The following is an 18,733-nucleotide window of genomic DNA, read 5'->3' as shown; positions in this document are numbered from 1 at the left end:
GAGCAGAGGAGATATCTTTCTAACTCCCTCTTTAGAGACTCTGTTTGCTGACTCAGTTTCAGTCCCATCTATCACCATCACTCTTCTCTAAGCTTGGCTGCTGCTGAGCATACTGTTCCTTGGTCATCATTGTACCTAAAATATTCTAGGAAGCACGAAGATGGCTCTGAATAGACTCCGGGAAGAGGACTGTGATGGCAAGAACACAGTGCTAGGACTAGAATGGCCTGAGGAGCTAACTAGGCTGCCTTTTACTGTATCCCATCAAAAATTAAGGAGAATGGAGTCTCACTTCCTCTGTCAACATGCCCAGCATGGTACATGCTGATGGATTCTTGTGCTCATTGACCTACTATTATCCTACATAAGGCCAGCCTGGTCTGACATCTAGTCAAAGAAGGCAATGACAAGCATTATACTGATAACTAAGTGGGACATAGTGATAACTACTGATAACTAACTTGGGACATGCATTGTGCAGGACAACTACATATGTTGTTTCAGTTACGGTTATGCCAATTAATAGTCACTTTTTAAAATTTTTATTTTATACATATTGGTGTTTTGCCTGCCGTATGGGTGCTGGGATTTGAACCCCAGTCTTCTGCAAGAATAGGCAGTGTTCTTAAATACTAAGCCATCTCTCCAGCCCTGCTGTTGTTACTTTATAGAGACAGAAGTGTGGGAAGAAGCAGCACTAAGGAACATGGCAAATGACACATGATAGAAGAGATGGAAATGGATATAGGCTGGATGCCCAAACCAAAGGCCAGTGTCTATTCAAGTAACAAGGGTATAACAACAACCTAGAATTCAGCGGAGGAAATTTCCCAAGAAAAGTCTGACTGGGCCCAGACTGTATATGAGTGGTAGGTCTCCTTACCTATATGGAGCTTATAGGAATTGGAAGCCTTTTGTTGCTTTAATTATTTAATCTCTAATTGGAGTTTCTACCCCACCTTTGATCATTCATTTCCCAGGTAAAAGACACAAAACTTTTATATTTATAACCAGCACTAGAGCTGGGCAGAAATCTACCCACTGTGATATTATATCTATTTCCCTATCAATAACCCCAATTTATAACTTGCTGTGTTCCATCTGGGCTGCAGTTAACTCTAACTGGCCAGCTCTCATGGCCATGTTTTCATGATTCATTTACCCCTTGGTGTCTTCTCCTCTCTCCACCTACTACTCTCCTCTTCTCTTCATGCTCTCTGCTCAGATCTCAAGCCTGGCAATCCAGCCCTGCCTATAGACATCTTTATTCATCAATCAAAGATAACTTGAGGGGTAAGGTTAGTACCACTGGTGTAATTTAAGATTCTCCCATCCCTGGAGACAAGCAGGCCTTAGGACAGTATTTAGCATTACAATAAATACAAAAAGACCAAACCTCAACAGGCTTTCTTCTTTCAACTCCAAGGACAAGGATTCCCTCCTTCCTTACTCTCCTTTCCTTTATCACTGCACTGCTAGCTTAAGGACATCAATAACGACTGTTCTGGACCTGTAAAAAAAAAACAGCAAGGAAGCCTATATCCGCATTATCCCAACACCATTAAGATTATTTCAGTAAGAGAAAGAGAACAAATCAACTCCACTCAAACAAAAGGCAAGAGTCGGTTTGGATGCTTGAATGGGTCAATGCAAAACCCTGGAGGTCACATGGGGAAGGATGTCCTCCCAGTTATGCCATTCATGCTTCCTAATCAATCTTCCAAAAGTTTAACTCCTCTCTTCCCACAGATACTGAAAGTAGGATCAAATCTTTCTTGATAATTTAGAAGATTTCTACTCAGTAATGGAAAAGACAAGACAGAGAATTTAGGCACATCTAAGGTCTACAATCTCAAAGAAAGCTGCTTGGCCTTTAGACAAGTTGAGAGGGACATTGAAGCTTTCTTTGTCACTGGTTTCTCTTTCTTAAGTCCCAGTCTCCACATAGCACTTTTACCTGACAAGGACCTGGGAATCCAACTTGGTTCCATAATCAAACCTGCATCCTACAGGAACGCTTGGGCCATCAATGCCGACTTAGGTTCTGCTGTCCCTCTAGTGTCTTGGCTTTGACCTCCCTGTTTAACTGCAACCCTTTCTCCTCCAACGTTTGGTCATGATGTTTATCACTTCAGCATAAACAAGAATCTGTACATTAATATACTGGGATACTTAAGCTGAAGTGGGAAGATCATGAGTCTGAGGACAGCCTGGGGAGCATAAAGAGACTCTAACTTAAAATTGGCTATTTGAACATTGATGGTGAATTATTCTAGACATTTGGGGGAGGGGATGTTGATTTTTCCTTTCACCACCTCATAATAATTGTTTGTTCTATGTCAATTTTTCCTTCATAAATTACTCTTTTTTTCTTCAATAGTTCTTATTTAATTTTTTCCATTCAGTTTAAAACAAGTTCTCATTATTTAGCCCAGCCTGGCCTGAATTTCATTTTGTAGATCACATTGGCCTTGAATTTTCAGGCCTCAGCCTTCTAAGTACTGGAATTACAACATGAACCACCACATTCAACTAACTTGCTTTTGGGACAGGGTCTTGGGTACCACAGGCTGGCTGGTCTAGAAGTTAAGGATTTCCCTGATCTTCCTGCTTTTTCTTCCTAAATGCTGGACTTACAAGGCATATGAAACTGTAAATCCCCAGATGAGGCTCGGATCCCCACACAAGTCCCAGGGACCAGTGCTTGCCCTAAATGACCACAGAAGTCGGCACTTGATGCAATCAAAGCAAAAGGATTTTACTAGGAACCAACTAGTTGAGACTCAGTCCAGTACCTCCGCAAGAGGGAAGGAGAGAGAGTGAGCCCCAAATATCAAAATACACAGGTTTATTAAGACAAAAGCCACAGGCTAGGAGGGGAGTAGGGGAATGGGGGCTTCCTATGTGGGAACACTCTTGGTTGTATTTCTTATCAGCACACAGCTGGGAAACTGAGGAGTCAGGATGTTCCAGGCAGGAGTGCACTCTCTTATCAACACACACACAGCTGGGAAAATGAGGAATCAGGATGTTCCAGCCTTGGGGCGGTTTCCCAGGAGTTCACGAGTTCATGATCCCATGTTATTCTGAGATACTGGCCAATTAATGATTTTTTCTTACAAAACCTTGAGAACACACCATGATATAAGTAAATCATGAAAACATGGCCATGAGGGCTGGCCAAGTGGAGGTAAGAGCAGCCCATGTGGAACATGGCAAGTTATAACTCCAGGTTATAGGGAAATAGATACAGCATAGCGGGTAGATTTCTGCCCAGCTAGAGTGCTGATTATAAATATAAAAGTTTTATGTCTTTTACCTGGAAAGCCACAGGGCAGTTCTGGGGAATCAAATCCAGAGCTTCCTGCAAGCCAGACAACATTCTACCAACTCGGCTCCAGCTCCAGGTCCTAGTTTGTTCTTTATAAAAATTTTCCATTTTTGCCTGACATGCTCAGACTTGCTCATTGTCATATTTCTCTCTCAGCAGATGAAGTAGTCTGTGGAATCAAAACTAATATTATTAGTTTTATCTTTCCACTTGGTTTACATTTACTAAGCACAGGTATCTTAACTTTAGGTAACAATCATCCCATCTTTTCCTCCATTGTTTCTGCCTTTTGTGTAGTACTCCAAATGGCTTTCTGATGCTCAGATGCATTGTGTGACGCTTGAATTCTTTTAACAAAACTTTCTCATTTTAAGCTCCCTCACAGATATGAATTTCACAAATTTCATCACAGGGCTCAAAAGTCATTAAAGTGATTCTCAGTGCTTTTAAGAATGTGCAATAGGAATGTGATGCCCTCACTGTCTCCTATAAAATTCACTCACCTAAATCTTTATAGTCTGTCCCTATTGCTTTGGATCTTACCAGCCAACCTGTTGGTTGCCTGTATGAAGTCCCACATGGACACTATTTACTATTGTTCTAAATGGTGAAACATAGCCTACACCCACAAGAAAACAATTTCAGAAAGCAATCATCCTTCCCATTTCAGAAAACAATAAACATAGTTCTAAGTCCAACTGAGTAATATTCATTTTTAAAAATTCATAAAATAAACTTTATGAATGACTTTTAGGAATAAGCCAGAAACTTGGAATAATAACAGCTTTGTTTTGTTCACATTTGTGCTGTGTATTGATTTGTTTTTCTTGATTCTTCAAATGTGGGCTTCTCTTTTTAAGATAATAAGGTTAGTTTTTGTTATGCTATCATAAATTCATAATTTTCTGCATGTTCAAAACATCTAGTTTATATGATCTTAGAATGCTCATAAACTAGAGAATCTTTTCCAAGGAGAAAAAAAGTCATTTTAAATATCTTAAAATCACCTTAAAGTGATTTTTAAGAGAACTTGGCCTACTGTATCTTAAATAAATAATCTATATCCTGAAGAATAGAGTCAACAGACCCTAAGTTCCATGGCAAAGCTTCTTACTTTGCCAAGAAACAGTTTTGTGTGTGTGTGTGTGTGTGTGTGTGTGTGTGTGTGTGTGTGTGTGTGTGTGATTGAAGTGTCTGAAAAAATAATAGCCAACATCAAAGGAAACACATCCCCTTCCTACTACTGTAGTTAGTATGACATCATATCACATGACTCCCAGGGTCTCACTCTATGCAAACACTCTAGGATTGCTAGGATAAAACCTTCTGCCTACAAATCTTTCCTTTGTAACATGTTTTGTGGACATATAGTATAAAATAACCACCCTTCTACTCACTATAAATCATCTTAGTTTATATTCCTTATAAGTAATACTCTTGTCATAATAATGCCATTTAATTTTCCCATCATAAGTTTTTTACCACTAGTTCACCATACCACTAAACCCTGTAGCAAGACAGGTCCTGGGATCACAGCCAACAAGGCAGCAGATGAGAAAAAAAATTTTTAGGTTATTAAATTTTAAAGCACAAGTGAATTAAAAAATGTAATTTAAGATAAAGATTAATTGACTATTTATGAAATAGCATGATAGGAAAGTTGAAAGGAAACCATGTGAGGGAAAGAAGATCCCTAAGTAAAAAGGACCCAGTGACAAGATAGTGGAACATGGGAGCTACAAGAACATAGGGGGACACTGGAACCAGTAAACTGACCAGCAAGGTGGGGAGAAAAGGGATGAGAGAGTGTTATTGGGAGATGAATAAAATGAAATATAATGATACATATATATGGAAATGGTATATTAAAATCTATTTCTTTGCATGTCAGCTTAAACTTCAAAATAATAAAGTTAAATAAAATACCATGCATTTTTAACACTTTAAAAATAAGTGTTAAATATCAGAAATCTTAATCATTTTCCAAAGAATAGTATTCTTTTAGATTTTCAAGGTGCTAAACGCCCACAAAAGGGATTGTGCCCAGTCTAATGTTTGGGAAATATATTGGGTTCAAGTAGGCCAGTTTTAATTAAAGAGTAATTCCTGAGAACTTTTTGGCTGCCCACCTCTCTGAGTTTCTCAAAGCACAATGTGTCACTGTAACAGATTCATGGAAGCCAGTCTAGGAAATAATAGAGGAAGAGGTAAAAAGCCATATGCTGTGGAGAACAAAGATGAAAGGCTCATATCTGTGAAGAGAGTTGTGGTTTAGGGGAACGGAGAAACTGGAAGAATCAAATGTGTACAGAATCTCTTAAGAGACATTTTAGCAATAGTCACTCGTTAACATTTTTATGTGCCACCTTTCAAGATAAAAGTTTACAGATTGGGTGAATCAAATGAAAGGACTCACTTGCTCCAATGTTCTGATGATCTTTTGTGGGTCAAAAGCAAAATGGCTCCTTAAGCAACCAGTTCTGACACTCTGTACAGAATGAAGTATTCTGGTACTTCAGTGACAACATTCCATGTCCCGTAACTTGGGCACTATTTCTGAGGAGCTTGTCATGAAGCCTTTATCCTATATATTTCTGTAGAGACACAGTTTTTGCAGAAAGAGTATCCATTGCTCTAGTGATCAAAAGAGAAAAGGGAACTAGATATGGTGGTCCAGGCTGCAGTCCCAGCTCTCAAGATGTCCATCGAGGCTGGGCTACATAGCAAGAATAAATAAATCAGAGGAAAACAAATTATACTAAAAGGTAAACATCTTTCTCAGGTAACTCATTTGTTTCTCTGCTATTCAAAGAATATATAGACTCTGAATTAGATTAAACAGAAATGTATTGGAAGTAAACAGTTCAGGATTTTGAACTTTTTGTTCTTGTTTTGTAGTTGGACCTACATGAATATTCTGTCTATTAATACAGAGGGATTTGTTTCTCTCCTTTTCTCAGCAGATTGGGATGTTTTCTAATAAGTCATACATATTGTGGTCTCCCAAAGAGTATGCAATGATTGGGAGGGAAGCCGTGAACTAAGTCAGGCCCAGCTTTAATTAATATACAAACAAAAAGTAATATTTGTTCAAGTACAAAAGGTGAACTTTAGGTCAGGCATTTCTGTAGTTACCGACAGGGCAGGTTTAACAACTAACCCACACGAAAGTTTTTAATCTTCTCTCCAGAAGAAAACATTAAAACACTAAGAACTTCAGCTTACTAGGGGGCTGATACAATCAAAATACTTTGTATAAATGTATAAAATTCTCTTGGAATAAGTAGAAACTAAGTAATATAAAAATCATTTTAACTCTTAAAATGATCCAAAATGAACAATGTCAGAAGGATGAATGTATTTCTGAGGCAGCCAGGAAAGCCAGTGATCTGGTGACAGATCAAAAAGGTCCACTGAACCAGGAGTATGCTCCTCCTGGTGGTATGACAACTATTTGAAACCAAAGTCCAGGTAGCAAGTTTAGTTTGCCTGCTATCATTTTGGTATTAAAGACAATAACTGGTTTTCTGGGTTTGCTTACTGGAATCCACTTTAATCAAGTTGAAGTCCTTGAAGAAGAATATACAAAAGTAAAGTACGTGTGTCTGTAGAAGCCAATACGTCAGTGGAACATTTTCCTTAGACTGATAAAAGATATTTGTTCTGGTTTTATTAGGTTCAATTTTAGATAGAAAGGTAATTCAGGAGAGGCAACTGCGCATTCATCCCAAAAAGAACTGAGCACATCAGTTCAGAAACCTGCCACCAAGAAAGTGACCTCAGCTTCTGAAACAGAGTGCCCACACTACACAGCACAACACAGCAGAGCACAGCACAGGGGACTTTTCTCAAACATGTATTAATGATGGTAAACTGATCATGATTCATCTATGGTGTTGACAATGGCCGAATTTTCTTAGTTTTGTAAGGATAATAGGAAGCACAAACACCGCTTCTTTCTGCACTCATTTGTTGATGGATGCCTCAGGGTATTTGCAAGTCTTGGCTATTTTCAACAGCACCACAGTAAACCTGGTAGTATATTCTTTTGAAATACTAATGTCAACTCCTTTAGCTACATATATCCAGTTGTGGGACTGAGAACACAGATACTGTTTGATCTCACTTACATGTTGCCTCTGAAAAGTTGAACTTTTAGAAACAAGGAGTAGAATGTGAACATTTTGTTGTTTTGTTTGCTGACTCAGATAAAAGCTTTGAAATACTGGAGAGGAGGCTCAGAAGTTGAGAACATTTCCTGATCTTGCAGAGGACTAGGTTTAAGTACCCTGCATCCACGTCAGGTGGTTTGCAACTGGGATGGGAGATTGGTGAGCCGTGGAGATGGTAGTCACAAGGAACACATTTTTGGTCATGAGGCAAATAAGTTCTGGGGTACTCATGTATAACGTGATGATTGTAGTTAGTCATAGTGTATGCTTGAAATAAAAGTGCAACAATAGCAGCATGTGGCTGAACTTCATTTGTTCTACAGAATGTGAATATTTTGTTGTTTTGTTTGTTGATTCAGATAAAAGCTTTGAAATACTGGAGAAGAGGCTCAGAAGTGAAGAACATTTTCTGATCTTGCAGAGGACTAGGTTTAAGTACCCTGCATCCATGTCAGGTGGTTTCCAATTGCCTGTAATTCTATCTCTAGGGAATCTGATATCTCCTGACCTACACAGGCACCTGCACACACTCAGCAAACAGTCGTATACATGTATATGTACTCATACAAACATGAATATACATAAATAAATCCCTTTTTTAAGTTTTTAACTTCTAAAAGAAAGGGTCTGTTTTGCCTGTTTTTAAGGGATAAGTACTCCTAGCATCGTAGGACAAGAAAAACTGCATGGGAGCACAATGAGATAACGCTCCCATTAAATAACAGGGAAATAATAAGAAAACAATAATAGAAATAACAGGGAAACGTAAGAAAATGATAAAAACTTTGTTGTTGTACATTATGTGTACATTTCCATCCATTTTTAACTATATAAAATGACAACATACAGCCAAAATAGATCTGTGAAATGGCAAATAAGCTCATATGAATGATTCAGGATGTTTACAGACTGTGGAACTGTAGGAGAGCTGACTGTTGCCAAGAAGCTCGGTCTCCTGTCAGCTGCAGGTACTCAGACATGGGCACTGAGAAAAGCTGAGAGTTTGATTCTCTGTGGTAAAAAACAAAACAAAACAAAACTACAACAGATTTTACATTGGTTAGAACTTTTCTACTCCTTGTCAGTTTGAAGATACTGAGAGAGCTGGAAGACATCTTAACTCTATGTAAACAATTGACAGAATACATAGGAAACCTTGCTCCAGAATGTCACGCAGAAGACATTTGATGGTTTGTGAGCTAAGTACATGAGAAGAACAAGCAACCATTTTGAAGCATGAAGCTCGGCACTTAAGTGCACACTGCATCAACATCTTCGGCACTGCCAGCTCTGCTTCCCGAGCTGCCTCACAGCTTTTGAAATCTGACTTGTTATTTGTGACTTGGGGAGTTATAGCATTTGTCTCCAAGTAAACACAGGGGAAAAAATAGAAAACAAAGAGTGCATAATCATCTGCCAAATTGTGCAAAGGTAGTAGTTTATTATTATGTAATTGTAAGGCTCTGAATACAGACTGGTTAAGAAATATCTGACAGCCCCTGGCAATTTCAAGACATTGCTGTCCTCAAACTCACGGCAAATCTCCAAGCACAGTCTCTCAGGTGCTATGTATTAAAGGCATGAACCATCACTCCCAACAGTTTTCAGTGTTTTAAAAGGAACGTTTTAGGCCAGGGATTGTGGCTCATGCCTTTAATCCCACCACTTGGAGGCAGAGCAAGTGGCTACCCTGATCTATGAAGTGAGTTCCCAGACAGCCAGGGCTGCTACACAGAGAAGCCCTATCTCAAAAAATAAGAAATTTTGTTCACATTAACAGTCATCAAAAAAAATGAAATAAATGTAACTTACAATTAATGTTCAGATGTGGAAAAAGTATAATTACAACAATGTTCTGGTGTCATTGGCAAAACCTCGGCATGACCTTGGACTGTGTGAGGAAAGAGATGCCAGGACCCTTCCTCTCACCTCTACTCCTGACAGTGAGTTCTCTCCGGGTGCACTTAGACTCACTGGCTGACTCATTGTTGCTGTAAAAACAAAGACCCGGGCACTGTGTTGACTGCCACTGAAACTGGAGCAAACTAGTCAGTTGCACCCTGACTATCAGCTGAGCGACCACAACACCCACACTTTCCAGACCAGGGCCAGTGTGTTCAGTACCTATCTAGGACTCAGCCGCTTCAGCCTGAGCAACATGTTTGAGACTGCAGAGCTGTACTTCAATGTGGACCATGGCTACCTGGAGGGCCTGGTGCGCGGATGCAAAGCCAGCCTTCTAACTCAGCAGGACTATGTCAACTTAGTGCAGTGTGAGACTTTGGAAGGTAAGCCCGTTAAAACAAACAAGCAAACATAGTATTGCTATCTGGAAGGAAGGGAAAGGAGCAGTGATCTCTTGAGCAGAAATCCTAAAGTCTTGGTCCTGGAGTTCAGATGCCCAGAGACCTGTGGTTTAGAGACTTTGGTTGTGAGGAGACAAAGATCTCTGTTTCCCATATTCTCTAGATGCAATTCAGTATTTCCTTCCATCGTGTATGCAGTAAGGATAAGCCATGTGGTTGGCATAATCATCGCCTGAGACTCTTGACACCCAGAAACCCACAGTGTCCCCTAAAGTTGTTGCACATATTTTCAAGTATATTAATGTTTCTGGGGTTTGCAATTAGAGTAGATGGTACATTCATCTTTTAACTTGATTTGTAATGTCTCAATAAAGAGTATTTTTTAAGATACCATGGTGATTATACTTTAAAGTATCGTGTTTCCTTCATCCGATCTATTTTTATCCACCTAATTACAAACGCTATTTAGTAAGAACCTTCATCAGCCTGCTTAGAGTCTGTAGAAAGACAGAAACAGGTAATATGTTTGGCTTGGAGAGATTTTAATCTTGCTCCAGTTTTTCAGTATTGATTTGAGAATTTTTTTGAGATTTGCCTTTAACTGAAGGACAAGGGAAAAAGAAAAGCCAGGAGTGTGGAAGATCTACCTTGGGTTAAAATTGCGATTTTGATCTCTGCCACATGGAAGTTGATGGCCTCGTTTTTCCAAGCCTCTGAGCCTCGAAAGCCCTTCCATAGGCACCTGGTAATAATTCCTGTTTAGTTACTAAGGGAAGAATAGCTAAGCACTCAGTAAATGATAATTTCCCTTAGTTCACATTTTTCTCAAATGTTAACAAAGAATGTACATCAGTAACCATTTTTATTAATAAAACAGCCTTGCTTATTCATTTTGAGAGACATCTAGATTTTTCTAGAAGACGTAAGTAAGCACTAAGGAAAAGACTTTTATAAAAGGAATTAATTAGTGGATTTGGGGAGGAACAAACCATATTTTTTTAAAAAAAAAAATCTGATGGTGACTTTGCTGGCTTCCTTGTAAGGCAGAGGGGAACTAAGATCACTCTTGTATAGTTCTAACTAGTTGTAGCCAGAGTCAAATGCCAAGGTAATATCTGCTTTGCTCTGCCCTTGATTTCTTTTTGTATAAATAGATCTTTCAGATGATAATTCTATTGACTACAAGCAATGGTTCATAATTCCAAATACAGCATATTCAGTTGGAAGTTTGGTAACTAGAAAATGTTAATTACTTATAGAAATGCATGTATAAATTAAAGCAGGGGAAAAACAGAAACCTTAACTCAGGGCAGAGTACTTACTCAGAGAGAAGTCAGCCTTTGGATAAACTTTTTATAACTTTGAATGAAGCCTCTACAAGCAATAAAAAATGCTAATTTAAATCCAAGCAACAATTAAGATGTCTTTTGACACCAAATACATACTGCTCACAAAAGAATTCAGACAGAAACCAAGGAAGTTGTATCAAAGTCAGAGAAATAATTCTAGGACATAAAAAGCAAGGAGGATACAAATCAAGAATTAAAAGTTACCACTGGAGACAGTGAGATGGCTCAGTGGTTAAGAGTAAGTTCTGCTCTTACAGGGGACCTAAATTCAATTCACAACGCCCCCAATGGACAGCTTACAGTCACCCAATATTGCCAACTCCAAGGACATCTGTTGTCTTAGGCCTCCAAAAGTACCTGAATTCACATGCAGTTACCCACCCCAAGACTTTCTGCCATGGGGAGTTTTAACCAAAAGATTCCATTGAAAGTAAAAGGGAAGAGAAGAAGAAAACATATATAGCATATATCTGGCCTAGATAGTCACCTAGCTGAATTTAGTATCTTTAATGTCAAAAAAAATTTCAGACAGGATGCTTCTGTGCATGTACCCACATACACAACTTCCCAAACAATGCTAAGAGGCAGTGTCTATCTGACAGCATTCCTGTATCCAAGAAACCCTGCCACATGCATCATTGCTTTATAATAATTACGCTTTGTGATTTTCTCTCTTTCTTTACAGTATGTATTTTTTTTCAATTATTAAATTTCCAAATATCTGTCCACAGGCTCAGAACTCAGAATGACAGGCTGACCCTAAAGAATCTCATGATAGCTTATAGAGATTGCTTCCAATCATACATGATTCTGTGCACCAGTGTGTCAGACTATTATTTGGAGATACCCAGAAATACTGACAATCAAATATCATTAAACCGAATTTGAGTTATCATAGATCCTGAAAAATCCAAATAAGAAAACCTTTAAAAAAAATTTTAAGATGTGTACATATGTGTGTATTTGTATACATGACTGTATGTGTATGGCACACTTATGTAGGTGTCCACAGAGGTCAAACGTGAGCATGGGATGCCTTGGAGCTGGAGTTACAGAAGGCTGAGCACCGCCTTCTATGGTAAGAACCAACACATAGCCCTCTGCAAGAGTAGCAAGCACTCCTAACCTCTGAACCATACCTCGCGCTTCTTAATTAAGAACTTTTTGTCTTCATATAGCTGAGGACACTGAAGCTTAGGAAGACTGTGTGCAACATACAGGCCAGCAACAACAGAAAATAGAGATATCAGTGTCTTTTTGTGCACTAAACCTCTACTCAGAGGTACATAATGTGTATCAGCAGACATGGCTCAGTGGTTGAGTGCTCACCACTTGCCCAGCCATGCATAAAGCTCTGGCTAATATCTCCAACAACACACAACAGAGATCCATGAGTATAGCCGTGGTGTTTTGATGTCAACTCTGTTTTGTTAATAGAAACAATACAGACTGTCTACTTAGTTCACTTCTAGAAAGTTAGGAATTAAGTAGCTCCAAAAAGCAAAGTATTCGTTGCTGTGTCTGTGAATATGCAGGTACCTCCTGAGCTAATTTGAGATTAAGAATCAGTCAAGGGCACTTGCTGAGATGTAAGTTAAGGATGTGAGGACTTCTGTTTCCTTTTCTGGCATATGCACTATATAAACTGTGGATAAAGAAGAGGAGGTAGGACTCTGCTGTCACAGCACAATGTCGAAGCAGGTGCATTTCGCAAACGAAAAGCTAACTTGGCAAAAGCTAATTTTCTTTCACTGTCTTAAAGCCTGTTGTCTTTAAACATTTCCTGATGTGATAGCAACACACTGTTCTAGACTCATTTACAAAGAACATTTCAAATAAGCATTTCAAAGCATTTCAAATAAGTTTAGAAGGCAGAAAATAAAATTGTTTAGGAAAACTTTAGAAGTCTTCATAGTCAGGATTATGCAGGCGTCTGAATGTAATTGAGCAAATGTGCTCAGAAATACTCACCCATTCCAAGTCTGACCCTGACTAATGCAAGCACGAACTAGTCATGGGAGCCATTGAGTCAGTCTTTCCTGGGAACAAAAGAAGGAAGCTATTACCATGTTAAAAGCTAACACATTATGTTCAGAATCCTCAACTGTAAATACTTGTGCAAATAGTCTTAGCTCTTAGAAAATGACAAGACAGAGACACTAATACCTAAAGTTCAGTAAGGAATAACATTTTTCTGAGCATGATGAAAGTGTGTGCTGGCGCTGGGTGTGGACAGCACTCTAGATAGGATTTCCACATTGTCCACCTTGCCACCTCTTTTTTTTCTTTTCTTTTCATTTTGGCTTATTTGTTCTTTTTTCTGTTTTTCTTTTTTTTTAATTTTTTTTATTGGATATTTTATTTACATTTCAGATGTAATCCTCTTTCCCCATTTCCCCCCACACACACCCAGGAACCCCCATCCCATCTTTCCTCCTCCTGCTCTGTCAGGATATGCCCCCACCCACTCTCCCACTCACACCTCCCCACCCATGATTTCCCCCACACTGGGGCATCCAGCCTTCACTGGACTAAGGATTTCTTCACCCACCTACACCTGACCTACGCCTACTTTTACAGCTGGAGCCATGGGTCCCTCCCTATTTGCTCCCAGGATGGTGGTTTAGACCCTGGGAGCTCTGGTTGGTTGGTATTATTGCTCTCCCTATGGGGCCACAAATCCTTTCAGCTCCTTCAGTCTTCTCTCTAACTCCTCCATTGGGAACCCCATGATCAGTTCAATGGTTAGCTGTGAGCATCCACCTCTGTATATTTTTTCATGCTCTGGCAGATCTCTAAGGAGACAGTTCTATCAGGCTCCTGTCAGCATGCATTTCCTGGCATCCACATCAGTGTCTACCTTTGGTGAATTCGCAAGGGATGGATACTCAGGTGGAGCAGTCTCTGGACGGCCCCTCCTCCAGTTTCTTGTCCCACGCTTGGTCTCCATATTTGCTCCCATAAGTACTTTGTTACTTCTTCTAAGAAGGATCAAAGCACCCACACTTTGGTCTTCCTTGTTGGTCTTTGAGTTGTATCTTGGATATCGCAAGCTTTTGGGCTAATATCCAATTATTAGTGAGTGCATACCATGTATGTTCTTTTGTGATTGGGTTACCTCACTCAAGATGATATTTTCTAGTTCCATCCATTTACCTAAGAATTTCTTGAATTCATTGTTTTTAATAGCTGAGCAATATTCCATTGTGTAAATGTATCACATTTTCTGTATCCATTCCTCTGTTGAAGGACATCTGGGTTCTTTCGAACTTCTGGCTATCATAAATAAGGCTGCTATGGATATGGTGGAGCATACGTCCTTGTTATATGTTGGAGCATCTTCTGGGTATATGCTCAGGAGTGGTATAGCTAAGTCCTCAGGTAATTCTATGTCCAATTTTCTGAGGAACCGCCAGACTGATTTCCAGAGTTCTTGTACCATCTTGCAATCCCACCAACAATGGAGGAGTGCTCCTCTTTCTCCACATCCCCACCAGCATCTACTATCACTTGAGAATTTTTTATCTTGGCCATTCTGACTGGTGTGAGATGGAATCTCAGGGTTGTTTTGACTTGCATTTACTTGATGACTAAGGATATTGAACATTTCTTTAGGTGCTTCTTGGCCATACAAGTTTCCTCAGTTGAGAATTCTTTGTTTAGCTCTGTATCCCATTTTTAATAGGGTCATTTGGTTGTCTGGAGTCTAATTTCTTGAGTTCTTTGTATATATTGGATGTTAGCACTCTATTGAATGTATATTCCTAAAAATTGGGTCTCTTTAAAGGTACAGTCTTTCTCCAACTGTACTTTCAAGTAAAAACCAATTCAGCCACCATACACTGAACACTGTCTAGCTAGGACCAAAGAAGTAAACAGGGATAAGATATAGTGCCTGCCTTAAAAAGTCTCTCATTCTAGAAAATGAAATAGCTAAAATAAATAGGAAACTCTTAAGAAGGAAGGGCAGTTGAGAAGATCCCATCAAAATTCCAAATACATAAAAAATGGTGCCTGGAAATTCCACATCCCATGAGACTTGCACATGTGTGAGAGGACATGTGTGTAAATACGCCTCATTGTGATACTTTTTGGAACAGCAAAAGATGGATCCTGTATTAGTTACTTTTCTATTGCTGTAATAAAACACCATAATGAGGGGAAATTATAAAAGGAAGGGTTTATTTGATGCTCTGGTTCCAGAGAAATGAGTCCAGGAGAGTGGCTGCTAGATCTGAAGCTAAGAGGTTACATTTTGAACACCAAACAGGAAGCAGAGAAAGCGAATGGGAAATGGCACTAAGATTTTGAAACATCAAAGCCCACCCCCAGTGAAGTACTTCCTCCAGCAAGGACACATGTCCTTAGGTTCCTGTAACAATGCCACCCAGCATTTTGGGGACCAAATATTCAAATGCCAGAGCCTATAAGGAATATTCTCATCCAAACCTTAGTAGGTCCATCTCTAGGTAATTACATAATTAAGTTTGGGGCCAGTCTTATAATTGAATATTCTACAGTTGGAAAAAAATGAAAACCAAAATAAGCAAGTCCAAGATAGCGTTAGTAAAACATCAACAAGGTACATGACATGAGCTAAGCACAGAGAGGGCCGTGTAGAGTGTGGTATGTCTTGGCCTCTTAAAAGGTGATAGATTTTTTAAATGTCTTAAAAAAATTTTTAAATTATGTAGTTGCAAAGAATGTGCAAGGATTTAAAGGAAACTAAATACAATTATTATAATAATTATCTGAAGATAGAAATTAGTGCTGGAGGTGTGTGAATATGATAGATAAATATTAAAAATTTTCCTTGTATACACACACACACACATTAAAGAATTAATTCTGTGACAAAGAGTAAAAGTACATATAGGAGATAGGCTGTTATTCTACAGGCTTTCTCTGAATCATCACAAGTGATTTGTGCCTGTCATTCTAGCCTTAGGTTTGTTTTGTATTTAGAAGCTATATGCAACACTGTCATTCTTCCAAAGCAGACCAGTGGCTTCCACTAGGTCACAATGTCAGCTAACTTCTGCTTGTCCTTTCAAGCTTTGAGTCAAAAATGTTTTCACTATTTTAGACATATTCCTTAATTCACAAATTCCCTTCATGTGATTTTCCTGGAAAATGTCTGTTTCTATCTAGCTACAGGTATTATTAGTAAGGAAAAAAATCACTAAAAATTAAAAATACATAAGTGGTTACAATTTACACATGAAAGTGAACCAAACTTGAAACAGATTTTTAGGAGTACTTACCAAGACGGCTTTGGGGGAACACTTAAGGCATGTAAATATCCTGGGCAGTTGGGGAAGCCAGTGATTTACAAGAAAGCAAAAGGCAAGTGGATCGATCTAACAGTAGCATTGCAATAACTGAAGATGAGTTTGAAGTTTGGGTTGAAGAAAATGTTGAGGTGCCTTGGAAGTCAGATTATGAAGGTCGGGATGCTGAACATAACACTGGACAAGGGCCATGCCTGTGTCCAGCAACAACACACCATCCCTCCAGGCCTCAGTTTTTTGGTCAATAAAGTGGGGGTCAAGAAAAAGCTAGCCTTCCGCCCCTGCCTGATCCTCTGGGCTGGGGCAGACACAGAGTTGGTCTGCTCCTGTCCTGTTGAGAAACTGAATCCTGAGTCATCCAGGAGCCACTGCACTCAGAGCAGCTGGTAAGAACTCCATCTCACTCCCTAAGCCCCAGAGATACATCAGGGAGCCAGGGACATCCAGGGCACAGCAGCTACCCAAACCCCGCCCCTCTGGAATTCCACTTCCCTTCTGCCCTTGCCTGGTCCTTTGGGCTGGAGCAGACACAGAGTTGGTCTGCTTCTGTCCTGTGGAGAAACTGAATCCTGAGTCATCGAGGACCCACTGCACTCAGAGCAGAAGGATTTCCAGATCCAAGAGGTGGCCTGAGTCCCAGGAGTTATTCCACCCAGGAGATTAGGAGCATAAGACCACAGAGACCTCTGGACTCTGAGGAGCTCTGCAATAAGCAAGATAACGGGAAATACAGACTCCAGTTTTACACAGTGAGGGCAGGTACCACTAGAGTTAACCAGATGGCGAAAGGCAAGCGCAAGAACATAAGCAACGGAAACCAAAGTTTCTTGGCATCATCAGTGCCCAGTTCTCCCAATATAGCAAGCCCTGAACACCCCATCACACCTGAAAAGGAGGATTCAGAATTAAAATCACTTCTCATGATGATGATAGAGGATTATAAGAAGGAATTAAGTAACTCCCTTAAAGAAATACAGGAGAGTACAAGTAAACAGATAGAAGCCCTTAAAGAGGAATCACAGAAATCCCTTAAAGAAATGGAAGAAAACACAAAGAAGGAATTAAACAAAAACATGCAGGATCTGAAACTAGAAATAGAAACAATAAAGAAAGTTCAAAGGGAGACAACCATGGAGATAGAAAACCTAAGAAAGAGATCAGGAGTCACAGACGCTAGCATCACCAACCGAATACAAGAGATAGAAGAGAGAATCTCAAATGCAGAAGATACGGTGGAAAATATTGACACAGTTGTCAAAGAAAATGCAAAATGCAAAAAACTCCTAACTCAAAACATCCAGGAAATCCAGGACACAATGAGAAGACCAAACCTAAGGATAATAGGTATAGATGAGAATGAAGATTCCCAACTTAAAGGGCCAGTAAATATCTTCAACAAAATTATTGAGGAAAACTTCCCTAACCTAAAGAACAAGATGCCCATAAACATACAAGAAGCCTACAGAACACCAAATAGACTAGACCAGAAAAGAAATACCTCCCGTCACATAATAATCAAAACATCAGATGCACAAAACAAAGAAAAAATACTAAGAGCAGTAAGGGAAAAAGGTCAAGTAACATATAAAGGCAGACCTATAAGAATTACACCAGACTTCTCACCAGAGACTATAAAAGCCAGAAGAGCCTGGACTGACATCATACAGACCCTAAGAGAACACAATTGCCAGCCCAGATTACTATACCCAACAAAACTCTCAATCACTATAGATGGTGAAACCAAGATATTCCATGACAAAACCAAATTTGCACAATATCTTCCCACAAACCCAGCACTTCAAAGGATAATTGATGGAAAACGCCAACACAAGGAGGGAAACTACAACCTAGAAAAAGCAAGTAAGTAATCTTCCAACAACCCCAAAAGAAGATACAAACATAACTTTACCTCTAATAACAAAAATAACAGGAAACAACAATCATTTTTCCTTAATATCTCTTAACATCAATGGTCTCAATTCCCCAATAAAAAGACGCAGACTATCAGACTGGATACACAAACAAGACCCAGAATTTTGCTGCATACAAGAAACGCACCTCAGTGACAAAGACAGACACTACCTGAGAATAAAAGGGTGGAAAACAATTTTTCAAGCCAATGGTCCCAAGAAACAAGCTGGAGTAGCCATTCTAATATCAAATAAAATCGACTTTCATCCAAAATTAATCAAAAAAGATAAGGAAGTACACTTCATACTCATCAAAGGAAAAATCTACCAAGGTGAACTCTCAATTCTGAACATCTATGCTCCAAATGCAAGGG

General features: G+C 39.3%; 1 protein-coding gene across 1 annotated transcript in view; it reads left to right on the top strand.

Moving 5' to 3' along the window:
- The first annotated feature begins 9,555 nt into the window (after nt 1–9,555).
- Nucleotides 9,556–18,733, top strand: part of Atp6v0d2 (ATPase H+ transporting V0 subunit d2) — a 48,369-nt gene continuing 39,191 nt past the window's right edge. Inside the window, exon 1 of the mRNA XM_028781011.1 lies at nt 9,556–9,791. Within this exon, the coding sequence (XP_028636844.1) occupies nt 9,662–9,791 (130 nt within the window). The 5' untranslated portion in view covers nt 9,556–9,661. The remainder of the gene's footprint in view (nt 9,792–18,733) is intronic.

Source organism: Grammomys surdaster, unplaced genomic scaffold (assembly GCF_004785775.1).
Source record: "Grammomys surdaster isolate TR1022 unplaced genomic scaffold, NIH_TR_1.0 97, whole genome shotgun sequence".
Lineage (NCBI taxonomy): Eukaryota > Metazoa > Chordata > Mammalia > Rodentia > Muridae > Grammomys > Grammomys surdaster.
Note: the sequence above shows the minus strand (reverse complement) of the source record. Positions and strands in the feature narration are given on the sequence as shown.